Source organism: Ovis aries, chromosome 7, assembly GCF_016772045.2.
Source record: "Ovis aries strain OAR_USU_Benz2616 breed Rambouillet chromosome 7, ARS-UI_Ramb_v3.0, whole genome shotgun sequence".
NCBI classification, from domain to species: domain Eukaryota; kingdom Metazoa; phylum Chordata; class Mammalia; order Artiodactyla; family Bovidae; genus Ovis; species Ovis aries.
In genome coordinates this window covers 1,635,009-1,657,017 of record NC_056060.1, presented here as the reverse complement: position 1 = coordinate 1,657,017, position 22,009 = coordinate 1,635,009, and the positions used below count along the sequence as shown (strand labels likewise).

Below are 22,009 nucleotides of genomic sequence, written 5' to 3'. Positions count from 1 at the left end.
AATCTTATTCTTTCTATCTCTGGGCACCTATTATCCTGCCTTCAATATCACAGGTTCTCCAGTTAACAGAATGAATTGAAACAAAACAAATTATTTTTCAAAACATAGAAACTTTCCATTTTCACAAGCACCTGCCTGGCTGCTTGACAATCAAGCTTTCCTCGCAACATGCAACAGTCTGACTAACCAGTAAAGACACAGGCTCTGTCTGGAGTTAGACTGCCAGACAGTGGGCCCAACATCGACATTTCCTGGTTGGTTTTTCTGAAAAGTGACTTGTCTCTGAGCCTCAGTTTCCTCACATGGTATGAGGATAACATCAATAAGACTGCAATGATTAAAGAAGCGATATTGGGACACATTTAGCACAATATATAGCACTGGGTACTGCTCCATAAAGTTAACATATACTTGCTAGCATTACTATGTTGTAAGCATTATACTACAGAAAACATTTGACCCATGATGCTGCAACAGAGAATTAACTGAATATCCTAAGAATGCCAATAGACTACTATTCAGAATATCTACTCTGTTTCATAATCACCACATAATTGGAGATAACTGATAATTGGACCAAAATGAATTTCTGAAGATAGTAAGCTCTACTACATTCTAAAAACTCTATACTTAATCAAGCTAATGTACTCTTTAAATATCATTAAACCTAGAAAATCATTTTTGTCAAGAAAGTTTAATAAACTGTTATTGCCTATCAAAATAACTGGCATTATGAAAAAAATCAGAAAAAAATTAGATCACAAACTTTAATATGCATGCATGCATCTGGATGGTTAGATTAAATATGCATTCATACACACATCCACACACCCCAAAGGAAAAGAATGCCATTTACCTATACCGGTGCTTATAACTCATGGATCCAAACTTGCTGAGTTTTCTTGACAATGAATTTGATTCATTTTCTGGCATTCTAATGAATTTGTAAAAGAAAATTAGAAAAAGACTTACAAATATACTTGTGTAACACGAGCAAAAACTACGTAGAAATATGCAATAGTGCAATACTGCTTAACACATAGTTGAAATATTTTACTCAGTCTACATATTGGCAAAAAATAATCGTTGATTACTTTCAAGCTAATACTTAAAACAACCACCACATTCTACTATTTTATACAAGTATGATATCAAAATACTCATACTTCCTGAAGACTATTAAATATATCATCACCCTTATAAGGAAGATTTTGTTGTGAATAAATTTAATTTCTCTACTTAAATTCTCTTGGGAACTTTGCCACTGTGTTGATTAACCCAAGCCAAGGTTCTCATGGCAGTTCATCATATCTAATGCTATGGTTCACTCTTCCTCATATTCCATTCTATGGTACATTCAACACACAGCTCTGAGTGGAGTTTCTTGGCCCCGCCCCACTGACGGAGAGGTAATGTCTCAGACATTCTGGGCTACATCCCTTTCTGGATACAAACTCCTCAAAAGATGTGGATCGTTTTATAATACTACTCCTCTAGCGTCATACTATTTGGAAAAAATGTTCTGTGTAAATCAAAAAGGAAAAAGGGGAAGGATTAATCTAAATTTGAAAACCAAAAACAGTTTAATGTATAACATTACCTGATAAAATTTAATCTTTACACCATAAGAATGTCAAACAAGCAGTACCCACACAACCCAACGGTCAGTGCTCTGCCTGCATCTTTGCGACCTCCCAGGAGCACACAAGGCAGACGCCAGCTCCTCACTCGTCACAGCATCTGCCGCCCTTACTTCCCACTCCCCACGCTCCCGTCCTCTAAGCGCTGGAAGGGTCCCACAGCGCAGTCCCTGTCCTCTCTTTACTGTTTCCATTGGCGACTGTCTGCCTACTGCCTGCCTTATTACCTACAAAATTTACATGACCAAGCTTTACATACCCAGCCACCCATTCCATATTTTGAGGCTAGGCATTTCAATTAGTGTGTTCACAGCAGAACACTTAACTCCCACCAATACCAAAGCTATACTTTTACATAAACCCCAAAAGCAATCATCCTTGATCCTTCCTTATAGCATGAGCAAACAAACAAACAAAACATCTACATACATGTGCATGTAAAGAAGTTAAGAAAAGAGAAACACTTATACATTTCTTCTAAGAATAGAATTCTTGTTATAAAAGCAAACGCAATTTTCATTTATTAGGCAAAGGAACATACCTAAAAAATGTGTGATATTCTACACTACATTTCCAAAGATGCTTGCAAGCAGTTTTACTTCGAGCTTCAAAAAAGAATGAGGTTTCACTGCACTAAGAGAGAAAAAAAAGTGAGAATATAAATTACAGACCATAAGATTTTTCAGATGGCAGCCACCTTCTAGGTACCAAAAATTCAAGTAAGCAGAGAAATCATTGTTAACACATTAAAAAAAAAAAAAAAGAAAAAGAACAATTATCTCTTGATAGAATTACAAAATGTAAGTGTCATGAAATTTTAACACCCTCACCTCAACTACCTTTTTCTACATCACCCCATGACTGCAAATAATCACAGTGATGGTGTGGAAGCACTGAAAACTCTTCTGCCAACAACGTGCACCAGAACAGGAAAAATACTGACCACATGGAAATCAAAGGCCCCCAAAAAAGAAGACACTCATAAATCCAGTTCTTAACTGTATTTTTTTCAGGGATGTACAGGCCACACTTAAATGAAAGAATCTCAAGAGGGGCTGCTAGGAGGGGCAACACCATCAGAGCAGTGTAATCTGGGCAAGTTACCGAGTTTCTCCATTCTGCATCAAGTTATTGGGTGAAAGAAATTAAATGACATGACAGATGTAAAGTGCCATATACTAGGTATGCAATTAATTTTCACAATTGTTTTAATCTGGTAGTTCCTTATCTATTTTATACATATACAATATCTATTTATAGTTATATAGCTTAATACATAAGAAACAGAGGCAATATTAGATATAATTTGAATTTTACAGGAAAAGATACTATTTTTTAAAGTGACTTAATAGAAAACCAAGCCAAATACAGTATCTATACAAAAATAATAATAAGCCACAAGCTCTGTGAAGTTACATAATTGCTAATTTAGTTTCAAATAAAAATCAAACTCAAGTCACAAATGCAGAAATGCCTGTGGAATAAGGGTCCCATGGATTCATATACACAAAATTGTCAATGCAGAAGAATATTGAATGATTCCTCTCCCTTCACACATCCTTTTAGCAAGGACAGAACATTTACATGCAGGAAATTTCTTCCCAAGTCCATCTAGAATGAACCTGCCCAATTCAGGAGTTTATTTGCAAAATGAAATGGTGTGATGGAAACAGAGCCAATATATGCATGTTATAGCAAGACAACCTGTAATTCCAAACTTCGTGAGGTGGAGGAAGGAACTCGGGCAAGTCTAGGTTTCTGAGCTGGGTGCAGCAAAGTACTAAAATATCGCAAGTGGAAAAACCTGGGGACTCGGATGGCAGAGGAATGGACAATAGCTCACACTGTTTTGATTTTGAGGCACCCGTAGAATTGGGAATTCCACATGCCTAGCGGGCCGGTAAATATGCAAGGCAGGCTGAGGAGAGAGGTCGTGTCTGCTGGTACAGGCGATTTTACCCGAGAATCTAAAACAGTTTGCTCAGGGAGAGAGCACAGATGATGGGATCACAGTGGAGATGCTCATGAAGGTGGAGTGAGACAGGCCAGCATGGACCAGGAGGCAATGGTGTCAGAGAGGGTGGGGGAGAGGGCAAGTCTCCAGTGACCCAGAAAGGTCACAGGGCTTGAAGAGAGGTCACTGCATTTCATGGGGAGAAATCTTCAGTGGCTTTCATGAAAGGGGTAAGGATTTAAAAGGTAGGGATGAGTAAGAAAAGGCAATGAATTCAGAATGCGTCTTCCTCAAAAGCAAAAGAAACCAGGGGGAGCAGTGGAAATCACAGAAGACCCTTGGAGGCAAAAGGAGACCAAGCATCCTGTCAGGAGATGGGGATGCTTAGAGGGGAATTTTTCTTCTTTCACTTTTCCTTTTCAAATACATACACGTGGTAAAAACACCAAAAGTTACCGAAGTGGTTACACAATGATAACTAAACCTCCCTCTCACCACTGTCTCCAATTCCCCTCCCCAGAGGCAACCACGATTAAGAGCTTCTTACATAACACGCCAGGGTTTTGAGGTCACTGGATTATCCAACATATAATGCACAGGCCATTAATCGTAAAATACTGAGTCTCTGGCTGTGTATCAGGATAAATAAGATAAAGTCAGTATATGGGACTTCCCTGGTGGTCCCGTGGGCAAGACCCTGCGCTTCCACTGCAGGAGGTGTGTGTTCTATCCCCAGTTGGAGAAGTAAGACGCAGCGTGGCTTGTCAAAAAAAAACAACAACGAAGTAGCCAGTATAAGACAGGGGCCCCCTGGTGGTTTAGTCACCAAGTCCTGTCCGACTCTCGCAACCCTGTGGACTGCAGCCTGCCAGGCTCCTCAGTCTATGGGATTCTCCAGGCAAGAGTACTGGAGTGGGTTGCCCTTTCCTTCTCCAGGGGATCTCCCACCCAGGGATCCAATCAGGTGGATTCTTTTCCAGCTGAGCTGTCTGGGAAGCCCCAGGCTCCTCCCCTGCTCCCCCAACTACCACCTTTCTCAGTATCTCTCTCTGTCAGCAACTGAGGCACTAAGAGATGGTGGCTGCTGATGACTACTCTGTGACAGAAACACCTTCATGTTTTATCAAGAACATCCAAAACTAACGTGGAATTGACATATTAAATCAAATTTTCACAAAGTGATTTAATTACATATATTACCTAGATTTCCAAAAATGCAGGAAAAAAATTTTTTTAACTTGAAAATAAAATAAATCCCCTCAAACTTTTCTTGGACTGGTATTCACTCTATTCTTTAATAAACATCTGCATTCTTTTGCTTTTCATATAGACACAAAACTACCATCACCTAATGATCCAACCAGAATTTTAGGATCCAACCAGAATTGGGTTTTCCCAAGTTTCCTTGCGGATAAGGCAATGGCAACCCACTCCAGTACTCTCGCCTGGAAAATCCCATGGACAGAGGAGCCTAGTGGGCTGCAGTCCATGGGGTCTCAAAGAGTCAGACATGACTGAGCAACTTCACTTTCACACGTTGGAAAAGGAAATGGCAACCCACTCCAGTGTTCTTGCCTGGAGAATCCCAGGGATGGGGGAGCCTGGTGGGCTGCTGTCTGACTGAAGAGACTTAGCAGCAGCAGCAGCAAATTTCCTTGGGTACAAATTTATTAAAGGAACAAAAGAGTTTCCTGCAGGCCCCCTAATTACTTCTGCCCTATGCAATGACAAGTATAAACTCATTCCCCCATTCAAACAGGGCTTTAACACTAGCTGCCTGGACTTTGTCCCACTGTTAGCAGAATGATCCAAATACTAAAAGGTGAGTTGATATAAATGAATTTTTTAAAAAAGAGCCAGGCACTCTGAATAAATTCTATATATTTTTGCCACTTAAAATAACTGCTGACATTAATGTAACTGACATGATATTTAAATATCTTGCCTTCCCTTGTGGCTCAGCTAGTAAAGAATCTGCCTGCAATGTGGGAGACCTGGGTTTGATTCCTGCCTGGGTTGGGAAGATCTCCTGGAGAAGGGAAAGACTACCCACTCCAGTATTCTAGCCTGTAGTATTCCATGGACTGTATAGTCCGTGGGGTCACAAAGAGTCGGACACGACTGAGCAACGTTCACTTCTTTAGGGACTTCCCTGGTGGCTCAGACGGTAAACAGTCTGCCTGCAATACGGGAGACCCAGGTTCAATCCCTGGGTCGGGAAGATCCCCTGGAGAGGAAATGGCAACCTACTCCAGTACTCTTGCCTGGAAAATTCCATGGACAGAGGAGCCTTATGGGCTACAGTCCATGGGGTCACAAAGAGTCGGACACAACTGAGCGACTTCATTCACTCACTACCTGCTAAACCTTTTCCAAAAGGACATGGACAATTAGCACCTTTCCATTCGTTCATATAAACACAAGCAGCTGCTTAACTTCAGAAGTTCATTACAACCAATTGCTAAAATACTTTATCCAAGAATCCAATGCATGCTTTTGGCAAAATTTTTCAAATACCTTCATAACTTCAGCCATTTCATGCCAGACACAAAGCTATAGTCTCAATCTACTTTTTTTATTTTATAAACAGACCAAGCTTAAGTCACCTCTAACTCAGATAACACACGGGGGCTCATCATACTGTGGATCTCTAAGTAAACGGGGCTCAAAGTCCCAATCCCATCATTTGTAAGAATTCAGGACCCAGATCAAATGGATGAATTCCCAACCTAACTCCCTCTGTTTTTCTCACTCTTTTCCCATCTTTGCTGGCTGTTTCGCTTCGCAGCTTTGAAGAAGTCAATCTGTTTTGAGCCTGGCTTCTCTGAAGGGCCTTGAGTTTACTGACAGGGTCATGGAGGTGCTCACACTGCAAGACGCTCGGCAGTTTCCTCTCCCTGGGTCCCAGCTTCACTGCCTTTCCCGTGCCCAACAGCCTCGCCACACAAAGCCCTTCTCTAGCTGGTCCCTCGCTGCTGCCTTGGACAGTTTGCCTTCCCCAGCTTCCCTAGAAGTGCGGCGATAAACATCTTCTGAATCCTGTCATTACATATTCATCCCATCTCCAAGGTCAATTGAAGTAACCTAAGGGACATTGCAAAGGTCAAATACTTGAAAAAGATGAGTACTTCTAACAATGGTAAAATGCAACCATTACACAAATATTGGAAAGGCCTTCAGCAGACAGGTTCCTTATCAATGACCCACAGAGACAAAGCAGAGGCTAAAAAGAAGTGCAAAGACTACAGGACTACAGTATTATGGGACCTTTTTTAAACATTTGATTTCTACAAGATTTATATGTGCTTGGCAATTGTGAACTTACTCTAGGCACCAGACGAAATAAAAATCAGGGGACTAACAGCAAGTGACTGAAAGAACTTAATTACTGATAAAGAAAAGGAAGGCAAATGGTAGAAAGGAAAAAACTTTATTCTTGAACTAAAAATAAATACCAAAGAAATATCACAAATTTTCAAGTATTTTGAGATATTTATCTTTATAAATGGTGAATCTAAATGTAAAATTAAATTACATTTGTGTATGTCAGACAGTGGGCACAATATTTTAATCACTTTCCCCATATCTGCCACTGTTTTCTCATTCCAAGTGCAAAGCCATATAAAGAATTCAAGTAAGTTCTGCAATAAAAAAAACTATCAATCTTCCTATTAGTTGGAAAGGCAAGTTAGCATGGAATTTGAAAACACTGAGTAAAATGTTATCTTGTTCTTTTAATATTATCTTGTTTTTTCTTTACAGAGTGCTCTCTAAAAAGTGACTCTTAAACATTAATGTCTCGTGATATTGGCATAAAAAGAATTCTACGGTCAAGTCAATTTGGGAAACATCGGGTTAAATGCTCAGACCTTTTAATGAGCCTATTTTACACTGTGACTCTCGAAGAGCTGCTAAGGTAGCCGGTCTTTCCTTGATTTGTAAGAGCAAAAACTTTATTTCTAGAACTCTGGCTTTTATACACTACATATAAACACCCCTACACACACGTCAATTATTTTTAAAATTCTTTTTGAAATGCACATAATATGGTTTGAATTAAAAATCACTATGCATTTCAACAGAGCACTGGAAAAATAGCATTAATTTCCATTCCAACATATATGTTGTATTTTATAATAAAACAACAAAAACAGCAAAAATATTCCAGAACTCTTTCGTCTGCTATGTGGGTATTCCAAATTATAAACTAAACACGAAAAACCTCTTTACCTCTTTCACAAAGAAATTAATTGCTTAATGAATAATTGTTTATAACTCTTTCTAGCTCTAGACTTCCCTGGTGGCTCAGACGGTAAAGTATCTGCCTACAACGCGGGAGACCCGGGTTGGATCCCTGGGTTGGGAAGATCCCCTGGAGAAGAAAACAGCAATCCACTCCAGTACTATCGCCTGGAAAATCCCATGAACAGAAGAGCTGCTAGGCTATAGTCCATGGGGTCGCAAAGAGTCGGACACGACTGAACGACTTCACTTACTTACTCTCTAGTTCATAGAAATGTATATTAACGAATTTGAAGGGATGTGTTAGATTGTGTTGCATCTCCCCTTTTTCCTTTTCCTCCCAGGAATTTAAAGGAGAAAACAGGAGCCAAAACATTAGAGAATGTTTACATCATGTTTCAGTAAACTTTAGAAACTCTTTTGTTGAGCTTACTCTTCTTCCTATTTGAAAAAATTCACAGATGCAAATCCAGGATTCCAGATGGCTTGCTTTTTTATTGTTTTTACTCTATCTTTTCTTCATCTGTTCTCTAAAGAAACTGTAGAATTTCCTTAAATGTCAGCATTTCCTTCTTATACTTGCAGGGTTCATTTTTTCATGAAAACTAACCCTTATTGCTAGTCTTACAAATGTTTGCAAGAATTTAATAACAAATGTTACTTAAGCTTGTTAAAATGAAGGCATATCTGGTACTATCTACTGATACTCTTAATGTAGAAAATTTTTATAGCAGAATTTAGACATTCCTTCCAAACAAATGGCTCCCTTAATTATGGAAAAACATACATAGTAGCAAATGAAGCTAAGGAAACTCCATGGGCCTGAAAAAGACCTGAGCCCCCCTTCCTGCTGTGGCAGCAGCTATTCACCTTCTAAGAACAAGTGCTGCCTGAGCCCTTTCCTGTGCAAAACTTTAAGTGCGTGAGGGCAAGATAGTTCCAACACAGAGACATGTACCCGGTGCTTGCTACAAGTCCAACTTTGGATTGGGTTCATTCACAGCACAACCTCACAACCCTGTAAAACAGATTTTATCATCTTCACTTCACAGACAAGAAAAGGGAGTTTCAATGTTGTTCAGGAAATTGTCCAAAGTTGGACAATGAAAAGTTCTGAGCTTACATTATGCTGTTTGACCGCAAGTTTAGTAGTCCATCACTGAATCTGAAAGACTCCAAACCAAACTGTCATATGGCCTCAGGATCCAAATGTTACCAATAGAGTCACACATTTGAACATTTACAGGAAAACCCAAATAGTCCAGGTTCACTTATACACTGCAGGTGAAATGCACAATGGCACAGAAACTGCAGGTAACGGCTGGGGTATGGGAGTAAGGCAGCACCGAACATTCACACATGTACTTACCCTCTTAACTGGGCACCCTCACTCCTGAGAACATACCCCAAAGACAGTCCTCCAACAATATGAAAATACATATGCACAAAGTTATTGACTGAAGGAAAAATACATAATTGCCAACTATCAAGAACTATCAAATGATCCAGCATAAGACATTGGTTGAGTAAATGATTTTATAGACACTCAATAAAGTAAATGCAGCTGTACAAGAGAATAAGAAAGCTCTCAATGATCTGATACAGAGATTTCCAGAGGTATTACTAAACAAACGAAAAAGCACAAAACCATATACAGGGACTTTCCTGGTGGTCCAGTGGTTAAGAATTCACCATCCAAAGCAGGGGACACAGGTTTGATTCCTGGTCAGGGAACTAAGATACAACATGCCAAGAGGCAGCTAAGCCTGGGTGCCACAACTAGAGAGAAACAAAAAAAAACTGTCAATTTTAGTGGTTTCCACAAACGAATTCTGACACTGCTTGAGATGTAGTTTTAAGACCAAACAAACAAGTACATGTGTTACTGTCGGGAGCTAAGATTCTCATAGCCAAAGAAAGGTTATACAAATATGAAATGAGGAAAAGAAGAGCAAGCCCTGTGGGGCTAGACGGAAACCGGAGGTATGGCATGAATTTACGATTTCTAAAATATGTAGAAATAGCTGTGAAAAGAAAAGTAAAAAGCAAAGGAGAAAAGGAAAGATACAAGCATCTCAATGCAGAGTTCCAAAGAATAACACAGAGAGATAAGAAAGCCTTCCTCAGCGATCAATGCAAAGAAATAGAGGAAAACAATAGAATGGGAAAGACTAGAGATCTCTTCATGAAAATCAGAGATACCAAGGGAAGATTTCACGCAAAGATAGGCTCAATAAAGGACAGAAATGGTATGGACCTAACAGAAGCAGAAGATATTAAGAAGAGGTGGCAAAAATACACAGAAGAACTGTACAAAAAAGATCTTCACAACCCAGATGATCACAATGGTGTGATCACTCACCTAGAGCCAGACATCCTGGAATGTGAGGTCAAGTGGGTCTTAGGAAGCATCACTACAAACAAAGCTAGTGGAGGTGATGGAATTCCAGTTGAGCTATTTCAAATCCTGAAAGATGATGATGTGAAAGTGCTGCACTCAATATGCCAGCAAATTTGGAAAAGTCAGCAGTGGCCACAGGACTTGAAAAGGTCAGTTTTCATTCCAATCCCAAAGAAACGTAATGACAAGGAATGCTCAAACTACCGCACAATTACACTAATCTCACAAGTTAGTAAAGTAACGCTCAAAATTCTCCAAGCCAGGCTTCAGCAATACCTGAACCGTGAACTTCCTGATGTTCAAGTTGGTTTTAGAAGAGGCAGAGGAACCAGAGATCAAATTGCCAACATCTGCTGGATCATGGAAAAGGAAGAGAGTTCCAGAAACACATCTATTTCTGCTTCTTTGACTATGCCAAAGCCTTTGACTGTGTGGATCACAATAAACTGTGGAAAATTCTGAGAGAGATGGGAATACAGACCACCTGACCTGCCTCTTGAGAAACCTATATGCAGGTCAGGAAGCAACAGTTAGAACTGGACATGGAACAAAAGACTGGTTCCAAATAGGAAAAGGAGTACATCAAGGCTATATATTGTCATCCTGCTTATTTAACTTATATGTAGAGTACATCATGAGAAATGCTCGACTGGAAGAAATACAAACTGGAATCAAGATTGCTGGGAGCAATATCAATAACCTCAGATATGCAGATGACACCACCCTTATGGCAGAAAGTGAAGAGGAACTAAAAGCTTCTTGATGAAAGTGAAAGAGGAGAGTGAAAAAGCTGGCTTAAAGCTCAACATTCAGAAAACGAAGATCATGGCATCTGGTCCCATCACTTCATGGCAAATAGGTGGGGAAACAGTGGAAACAGTGTCAGACTTTATTTTTTTGGTCTCCAAAATCACTGCAGATAGTGACTGCAGCTATGAAATTAAAAGACGCTTACTCCTTGGAAGGGAAGTTATGACCAACCTAGACAGCAGATTCAAAAGCAGAGACATTACTTTGCCAACAAAGGTCCATCTAGTCAAGGCTATGGTTTTTCCAGTGGTCGTGTATGGATGTGAGAGTTGGACTAAAGAAAGCTGAGTGCCAAAGAATTGATGCTTTTGAACTGTGGTGTTGGAGAAGACTCTTGAGAGTCCCTTGGACTGCAAGGAGATCCAACCAGTCCATTCTAAAGGATATTAGTCCTGGGTGTTCACTGGAAGGACTGATGCTAAAGCTGAAACTCCAGTACTTTGGCCACCTCATGCGAAGAGTTGACTCATTGGGAAAGGCCCTGATGCTGGGAGGGATTGGGGGCAGGAGGAGAAGGGGACAACAGAAGGATGAGGTGGCTGGATGGCATCACTGACCTGATGGATGTGAGTCTGAGTGAACTCCAGGAGTTGGCAATGGACAGGGAGGCCTGGCGTGCTGTGATTCATGGGGTCGCAAAGAGTCAGACACGACTGAGCAACTGAACTGAACTGGACTGAACTGAAAATATGTAGAAGCATGTTCATTTGAGCACATGTATATGAATGTATGTATTTATACCTGTACATACGTGTATATTCATGCATGTATTCCCTGGCATTGTCCACTAGAAAGGCCAGAAGCAAAGTCATCCCAGTAGCAATGACCACACTAACACCCAGATCTTGACCCTTCCCCACCAGAAGGAACCAGGGCTCTTTGGAGAAATGACTGATGAGAGTGTAAATGCAAGGTAGGTACAAGATGCACCTGAAATACCATGAGATGTCAAAAAAGGGAGAAAATAATCAAAACAGTGGTAGGAGGCATGTCAAAAGGTCTCCCATTGGCCATGTCTAGGACAATTACCGGAGAAGGCAATGGCAGCCCACTCCAGTACTCTTGCCTGGAAAATCCCATGGACAGAGGAGCCTGGTAGGCTGCAGTCCACGGGGTCGCAAAGAGTCGGGCATGACTGAGCGACTTCACTTTCACTTTTTACTTTCATGCATTGGAGAAGGAAATGGCAACCCGCTCCAGTATTCTCGCCTGGAGAATCCCAGGGGCAGAGGAGCCTGGTGGGCTGCTTTCTGTGGGGTTGCACAGAGTCGGACACGACTGAAGCGACTTAGCAGTAGCAGCAGGACAATTACAACACCAGAATAGCTAGGTACAGTAGTGTGTTAGAAAACACTGGAAAAAATAGAAGTCCATGCTGATAACAGAAATAAATTAAAAAGAGAGATGGTGAGGCTCTCACAGTGGACTGTCAAGGACTGACTGATAAATGTGGAGGGTATATGTATATATATATATATATATATATATACATACATACATATACACACCTAATTATGACTGATTGAAGCTTTACAGCAGAAAAAAACACAGCAGTGTAAAGCAATTTTCCTCCAATTAAAAATAAAATATTGCGGCAGTCGGACAGCTAGAAAATCAGCATTTTGCAAGCATCATAATAAAAGATCTAATCAGGAAAGAGTCCTAAGTCAGTTAGACCTAAGGGAAATTTTCAAGAGCACAGTATTTGCACTGAATGACGTGATCCCTCCACAGATTTCCTATTAGTTGTAAAGGAGGGGAAAAAACCCAGCAATTACACTCATTTAATATAACCAACGAGAAGCAGATAGGAGTCTCCATGCTCCTCCAGATCTAACACCCCAGGAGAGCCACAGCTTCACCTGGGCTGCTTTCCAACTGAGAATGCATAATCTCATCTGATTATAGTGAAATATCAGACAAATATGAAAGTCTACAGTTGACCCTGGAGCAATAGGGCGTTAGCAGTGCCAAACCCCACACAGTCGGCCCTCTGGATCCAGGATTCTGCTTCCACGCATTCAACTAAGCACAGATCAAGAAGTACCTGTAGCATCTATTTAGTGAAACAAATCCATCTATGGTGGACCCACGCAATTAAAACCACTTGATATTTAAAGGTCAAAAAGTGGCGTAGAACTGTATTCTTCAAAAATCCCCCATCCATCATAAAAAACAAAAATGCTACTAAAATGTTCCAGATTAAAGGAGGCTAAGTTGACTCTACACTGGAGCAGGAAAATGCTATTACTATAAAGAATGTTATTAGGTCAGTCAACAAAGTTGAAAAAGTATTTATATATATTTCTATATATAAATATAGAAAAAGTAGATAATAGAAGTATTCTATCAACATACATTTATAAAGTAGATAAATATGCTGTGGCCACATGAGAAAATATTCCTATTCTTAGGAAATATACACTGAAGTATTTAGAGACAAATAACATGTGAAACATACAGTCGAATCACTCAGAAGGTAGTATGTATGTGTAGAGAAATAACAAAAATGGAAATGAAGTAAAATGCTAACAAATGAATGTAAGTACAATATATAACCCTGTTCTTTGTAGTATTTTAATCTTTGCAACTTTTTATAAATTTGGAATTGTCCTCAAATAAAATCAAATTTTAAAACTCTGTAGTTCTACTTAAAGCATGAAAGGAATGCCTAGCTTGTATAACCAAGACCTCTTGGGCTTGTTGACGAACAGTGTCAGCTCCTGGCCACCATCACTTCCCGTGTCCTCTTCCCAAAGCAGGCAGAGGGTTCAGCCACGTCGGTCTAATTACTTGCGGCCAGAGCTGCCAGAAACCTTTTGGTTCTACATCCTGTCACGCTGGGTGGGTTTAGCTGAGGTCAGTTCCACGATATATTACATGTAAATATAATCACAGCATCACTTTTTCCCCTGTTTATTCAGCAGTGTGCTTAGTACATGCCAACTTCTGGGCCTACTGTGGAGACTATATTCTCCCCTGTTCATGAAACCAAGAAATTTGGGTATGATGCTAAACTCCTCCCTATTTTCACAAATCACTCAATCTGCTACCAATCAGAAACAACTTTACCTCCTATTAATATAAAGAATGTTATTATACATGTCTCCCAAGTGTCCCCATTTAAACATCTACCAGACATCTGAGATTCAGCATGTTAACTTTACCTCCTATACGTCTCCCAAGGGTCCCCACTTAGACATCGACCACACATCTGAGACTCAACATGTTAACAGTGGGCCTCCTGATTTTCCCCCTGAACCTCTCCACTCACAGCCTCCCCCACCTCCCTTGACAGCAGCTCCATTCTTGCTGCCACTGGTGCCAAACACATTTAAGTCACTCGTATTTCCCACATCCATCAAACCATGTGACTGCATCCAGATCCAACAGCTTCTCAGCACTTGAAATAGTACGACTCTGGTCCAAGTCACTATCTTCTCTCATCTGGATCTTTAAAATCAGCATTACTTACGGAATGAGTGAACAACCAGCAATCTTGGCTCTCAAGGGCATTCAGTGAAAATCAACCATTTCATCCAAACTTTTAAAAAATGTAAACTCCAGTAATGAACACATTATTAAAACAAAGAGCTAACATACATGTTGTAAAACAATAGTGGTGTTTTCATTAAAATAAAAAACCACATACTAATCAAATTAACAGAGATCAAACACAAAGAACAAATATTAAAAGCAGCAAGGGAAAAACAACAAGTAACACACAAGGGGATTCCCATAAGGATAACAGCTGATCTTTCAATAGAAACTCTTCAGGCCAGGACGGAATGGCAAGACATACTTAAAGTGATGAAAGAAAATAACCTACAGCCCAGATTACTGTACCCAGCAAGGATCTCATTCAAATATGAAGGAGAAATAAGAAGCTTTACAGACAAGCAAAAGCTGAGAGAATTCAGCACCACCAAACCAGCTCTCCAACAAATGCTAAAGGATCTTCTCTAGACAGGAAACACAGAAAGGGTGTATAAACTTGAACCCAAAACAATAAAGTAAATGGCAACGGGATCATACTTATCAATAATTACCTTAAACGTAAATGGGTTGAATGCCCTAACCAAAAGACAAAGACTGGCTGAATGGATACAAAAACAAGACCCCTATATATGTTATCTACAAGAGACCGACCTCAAAACAAGGGACATATACAGACTGAAAGTGAAGGGCTGGAAAAGATATTCCATGCAAGTAGAGACCAAAAGAAAGCAGGAGTAGCAATACTCATATCAGATAAAATAGACTTTAAAACAAAGGCTGTGAAAAGAGACAAAGAAGGACACTGCATAATGACCAATGGATCAATCCAATAAGAAGATGTAACCATTATAAATATATATGCACCAACATAGGAGCACCACAATATGTAAGACAAATGCTAACAAGTATGAAAGGGAAAATTAACAATAACACAATAATAGTGGGAGACTTTAATACCCCACTCACCTATGGATAGATCAACTACACAGAAAATTAACAAGGAAACACAAACTTTAAATGATACAATGGACCACTTAGACCTAATTGATATCTATAAGACATTTCACCCCAAAACAATGAATTTCACCTTTTTCTCAAGCACACACGGAACCTTCTCCAGGATAGATCACATTATGGGCCATAAATCTAGCCTTGGTAAATTCAAAAAATTGAAATCATTCCAAGCATCTTTTCTGACCACAATACAGTAAGATGAGATATCAAGTACAGGAGAAAAACTTAAAAATTCCAACATATGGAGGCTGAACAACATGCTTCTGAATAACCAACAAATCACAGAAGAAATCAAAAAAGAAATCAAAATATGCATAGAAACGAATGACAATGAAAACACAACAACCCAAAACCTGTGGGACACTGTGAAAGCAGTGCTAAGGGGAAAGTTCATAGCAATGCAGGCATACCTCAAGAAATAAGAAAAAAGTTAAATAAATAACCTAGCTCTACACCTAAAGCAACTAGAAAAGGAAGAAATGAAGAACCCCAGGGTTAGTAGAAGGAAAGAAATCTTAAAAACTAGGGCAGAAATAAATGCAAAAGAAACAAAACAGACCATAGCAAAAACCAACAAAGCCAAAAGCTGATTCTTTGAGAAGATAAATAAAATTGACAAACCATCAGCCAGACTCATCAAGAAACAAAGGGAGAAAAATCAAATCAATAAAATTAGAAATTAAAATGGAGAGATCACAACAGACAACACAGAAATACAAAGGATCATAAGAGACTACTATCAGCAATATTACGCCAAAAAAATGGACAACGTGGAAGAAATGGGCAAATTCTTAGAAAAGTACAACTTTCCAAAACTGAACCAGGAAGAAATAGAAAATCTTAACAGACCCATCACAAGCATGGAAATTGAAACTGTAATCAGAAATCTTCTAGCAAACAAAAGCCCAGGACCAGACGGCTTCACAGCTGAATTCTACCAAAAATTTAGAAAAGGGCTAACACCTATCCTACTCAAACTCTTCCAGAAAATTGCAGAGGAAGGTAAACTTCCAAACTCATTCTATGGGGTCACCATCACCCTAATACCAAAACCTGACAAAGATGCCACAAAAAAAGAAAACTACAGGCCAATATCACTGATGAACATAGATGCAAGAATCCTTAACAAAATTCTAGCAATCAGAATCCAATAATATATTAAAAAGATCATGCATCATGACCAAGTGGGCTTTATCTCAGGGATGCAAGGATTCTTCAATATCCGCAAATGAATCAATGTAATGCACCACATTAACAAATTGAAAATAAAAACCATATGATTATCTCAATAGATGCAGAGAAAGCCTTTGACAAAATTCAACATCCATTTATGATAAAAACCCTCCAAAAAAGCAGGAACAGAAGGAACATACTTCAACATAAAAAAAGCTATATATGACAAACCCACAGCAAACATTATCCTCAATGGTGAAACACTGAAAGCATTTCCCCTAAAGTCAGGAATAAGACAAGGGTGCCCACTTTTACCACTACTATTGAACATAGTTTTGGAAGTTTTGGCCACAGCAATCAGAGCAGAAAAAGAAATAAAAGAAGATTGGAAAAGAAGTAAAACGGTCACTGTTTGCAGATGACATGATCCTCTACACAGAAAATCCTAAAGAAAATTACTAGAGCTAATCAATGAATATAGTAAAGTTGCAGGACATAAAATCAACACACAGAAATCCTCTGCATTCCTATACACTAATACTGAGAAAATACAAAGAGAAATTAAGGAAACAATTCCATTCACCATTGCAATGAAAAGAATAAAATACTTAGGAATATATCTACCTAAAAGAAACAAAAGACCTATATATAGAAAACTATAAGAAACTGGTGAAAGCAATCAAAGAGGAAACTAACAGATGGAGAAATATATAGTGTTCATGGATTGGAAGAATCAATGAAGTGAAAAAGAGTATATTACCCAGAGCAATCTATAGATTCAGTGCAATCCCTATCAAGCTACCAGAGGTATTTGTCACAGTTCATTTTAGTCTAGTCCTTCAGTCGTGTCCGACTCTTTGCGACCCCATGAATCGCAGCACGCCAAGCCTCCCTGTCCAACACCAACTCCCAGAGTTCACTCAAGCTCATGTCCATCCAGCCATCTCATCCTCCGTCATCCCCTTCTCCTCCTGCCCCCAATCCCTCCCAGCATCAGGGTCTTTTCCAATGAGTCAACTCTTTGCATGAGGTGGCCAAAGTATTGGAGTTTCAGCTTTAGCATCAGTCCTTCCAATGAACACCCAGGACTAATCTCCTTTAGAATGGACTGGTTGGATCTCCTTGCAGTCCAAGGTCTCTCAAGAGTCTTCTCCAACACTACAGTTGAAATCTGTGGTACATATACACAATGGAGTATTACTTAGCCATTAAAAAGCATACATTTGAATCAGTTCTAATGAGGTGGATGAAACTGGAGCCTATTCTATATACAGAGTGAAATAAGCCAGAAAGAAAAATACCAATACAGTATACTAACACATATATATGGAATTTAGAAAGATGGCAATGATAATCCTGTATGCGAGACAGCAAAAGAGACACAGATGTATAGAACAGTCTTTTGGACTCTGAGGGGGAGGGTGAGGGTGGGATGATTTGGGAGAATGGCATTGAAACATGTATATTACCATATGTGAAACAGATTGCCAGTCCAGGTTTGATGCATGATACAGAATGCTCGGGGCTGGTGCACTGGGATGACCCAGAGGGATGGGATGGGGAGGGAAGAGGGAGGGGGATTCAGGATCGGGGACACATGTACACCCATGCAAGATTCATGTCAATGTATGGCAAAACCAGTACAATACTGTAAAGTAATTATCCTCCAATTAAAATAAATAAATTTATATTTTAAAAAATAGAATAAAATACGGAGAAGTAGGAATTCCCCCATGATCCAGTGGTTAAGATTCTGCACTTTCACTGCGGTGAGCCCAGGTTAGATCTTGGTGGGAAAACGAAGACCCCACAAACGGGATAGTGTGACACCCCCCAAAAAAGCCGAAACAAAAAACAAAACAAACCAATAAACAGAAAACAGTGAGGTGAGTGAAATGAGTAAACAAATGCAGAATCCTGTTTTTATTAAGATTCTGATATTTTGTTCATCATGGGGTTTTGTTTCCATTGATTTTGATTTTCTATATTACTTAAAAATAACATTTATTTGCAAATCAAAATCACAGTGAGACACCACCTCACAACCACTGGGACAGTTCAATCAAAAAAGTAGAAAATCACAAGTGTGAATGAGCATATGAAAAACTTGGAGCTCTGCTAGATGGAAATGTAAAACGCTTTAGCTGCTGTGACAGTTCATTAAAGAGTTAAACACAAAAAATAAAAAGAAATAAAATAAAAAACCAACCAAGAATTCTTTATATGGCTAGATCACTTGACACTCTTCTAGAAGTTGTGACCAATACTATAAAATTACAAAAGTTTATTAAATAACAGAAACAAGAGTATAAACATTTTTACCTGTGACTGATATAACTATACAGCTATAAAATGTATAAGTATCAAATTAAAACTCCTGGCTAGAACAAAAGAATTCAACAAAACACTCATATTTGAAATAAACATAAAATTCCACAGCTTTTACCTCTATCAGCAAAAACAAGTTATGAGATATAAGAAGAGGAAAAAAATGCTAACTGCAACATTAAGAAAAAATACATAACCAAATACTATGCAGGCACAATATGAATCTATACAATAAAAGGAGAAATATTTGTGATATGCTATGAAGAATAAAAACTGTGTACAAAACCACCTGGAGATGAGATATATATGCATGTCTATACACATATATTAAATGCTCACTCCAACAGGGAAAAAGTCCGAGACAGTGTACCAAAGTAATCATCATAATCACTTCCTTTGATCTAAAGTACTAGATAATTTAAATTTTCTTCTTCACAGTGTAACTCCCAGATTTCTACAATCATCATGTAAGATTTTTCTTTAAACCACAGTACCTATTAGGAAGCTTAAATAATGCATAAAAGTATTTATACTAATTAGCTTCTGAACCTGTCAGAGGGATAAACTTTTATAAAACCAATACTTAGTTACAGACAGCTATTTGCTATTTACAAAGCAATATATAGACAGATCATCAGTACACATTAAATATTATTAATACTTATTAAAATACGTCAATGTGTTATGTTGGGCATGGTTAATATTTAAAAGTGGAATTGGACAGCATTAGTGCCACAGTGCAACCCCAGGAAAATATTTTATCTATAGGACATTGCTATTCTTTTGAGAACTCAATCTCTGAATTTGGCCCTAACAGCACTTAACATACGTAGTTAAGTCTCTGAAACATTCAACCAGAAAACCAGCAGAGTAAGACCCTTAATCACTTTTCAAATTGATGGTAAATTATTGTTCCAGGTGATAGGTTTCAGGGGCTTAATCTGCGATTAACAGTTAGGCCTCCATATTAACCAACTTTATTCTAACATATAAATCACCACCTCATAAAGAGATGCCCTGGTAGAGAAAGGAGAAAGATTATGCAAAGCCAGAATACTCTGGAAATGGTGTGCTTTGGTCAATGTATTATTCAATAAAACAAAATTTTTTCTTTTTTTAAAATTTAATCAGAGGCTAATTACTTTACAATATTCTAGTGGTTTTGCATATATTGACATGAATCAGCCATGGGAGTACATGTGTTTCCGATCCTGAACCCCCCTCCCACCTCCCTCCCCATCCCATCCCTCAGGGTCATCCCAGTGAACAAGCCCTGAGCACCCTGTCTCATGCATCGAACCTGGACTGGCGATCTGCTTCACATATGATAATATACATGTTTCAAGGCTCTCTCAAATCATCCCACCCTCACCTTCTCCCCCAGAGTCCAAAAGTCCATTCTTTACATCTGTGTCTCTTTTGCTGTCTCACATATAGGGTCATCGTTACCATCTTTCTAAATTCCATATATATGTGTTAACATACCATATTGGTGTTTTTCTTTCTGACTTACTTCACTCTGTATAATAGGTTCCAGTTTCATCCACCTCATTAGAACTGATTCAAATGCATTCTTTTTAATAGCTGTGTAATATTTCATTGTGTATATGTACCACAGATTTCTTATCCATTCATCTGCTGATGGACATCTAGGTTGCTTCCATGTCCTAGCTATTGTAAACAGTGCTGTGATGAACATTGGGGTACATGTGTCTCTTTCAATTCTGGTTTCTTCAGTGTGTAGGCTGGGTCGTATGGCAGTTCTAGTTCCAATTTTTTAAGGAATCTCCACACTGTTCTCCATAGTGGCTGTACTAGTTTGCATTCCCACCAACAGTGTAAGAGGGTTCCCTTTTCTCCACACCCACTCCAGCATTTATTGTTTGTAGACTTTTTGATAGCAGCCATTCTCACCAGGGTGAGATGGTACCTCATTGCGGTTTTGATTTACATTTCTCTGATAATGAGTGATGTTGAGCATCTTTTCATGCGTAAAACAAAAATTTAAATCCCGTTGATGCAAGCATGAGTTAAATGTGACCTGCTCTGTCACCTTACTAAAGACCACAGCCACTAAAGAGCCAGGAGCACACGGTGCCTCAGGATGCACACCGATGAACGGTCAAGCTTTCTCAGAAATGCCAGGGCACAGGGAGGGAGCTGTGTGTGTAGGAAACCAGACCACCCCCGGAGACTGCCATTAAAAAAATAAAAAATCACACAATGACATCAATTTTATTGTTGTTTTTACCTAATAATGAAGAAATGTAAGAAATTGAAAGTTCAAGTTAGCTGCAACTTTACCAAACATTTATCTCAAGGCAGCAGACGGCCTTTTAAGGCAGTGTAGTAATAATGAACAAAGAGCTCACCAAAGGACCTCATTCACAAAAATAAGTTAGGTCTCAATGGGAAAATGACTTTGAATAATAGTAATGTTTCCATGAAAGTCTTACCATTTTATTATCATGTTTTCTTTTGTTTTTCCCTCTCAAGGCCACGGAGTTTGTGAGGTCTTAATCGTAGATCCCCCGACCAGGGACTGGACACGGGCCCTAGCAGTTGGAAGTGTGGAGTTCTAACCTCTGGACTGCCAGGGAACCCCTACTATCACATTCTCACTAAACACTCTGATGGCACGTCACAGAATTCTGGGAGGGTTCACTGCATTTTTTTCTAGAAGAACAAATGGTAGTGCCAAGTTCTCTGCTTTGGCAGCCCACCACCCCAGTACATCAGTTCACGGATCAGGCGCCAAGTGCTTACTGAGCACCTGCTGCATGTCGGACACTGAGCCGGATATTATGTTCCAACTGTGGTTGCAGCCACTTTTCCTCCTGTCTTAGTTCGTGGCTGCATCATCGGATTGGTTTTACCTCTTTCTACAACTACCTCACTAGAAAGTCAACTCAAGACCATTCACTTACATTCTGTTCTGCAAAAAGTTAG

The 22,009-nt window shown here is 39.2% G+C and overlaps 1 protein-coding gene across 8 annotated transcripts in view; it reads right to left on the bottom strand.

Annotated features, from left to right (window-relative positions):
- Positions 1–22,009, bottom strand: part of EPB41L4A (erythrocyte membrane protein band 4.1 like 4A) — a 287,090-nt gene that overhangs the window by 85,401 nt on the left and 179,680 nt on the right. For all 8 annotated transcript variants that reach the window (XM_060418719.1, XM_027971446.3, XM_060418721.1 and 5 more), the window contains exons 10-11: positions 2,182–2,273; positions 857–934 (exon numbers count right to left, since the gene is read on the bottom strand). In XM_060418719.1, the coding sequence (XP_060274702.1) occupies positions 857–934; positions 2,182–2,273 (170 nt within the window). The remainder of the gene's footprint in view (positions 1–856; positions 935–2,181; positions 2,274–22,009) is intronic.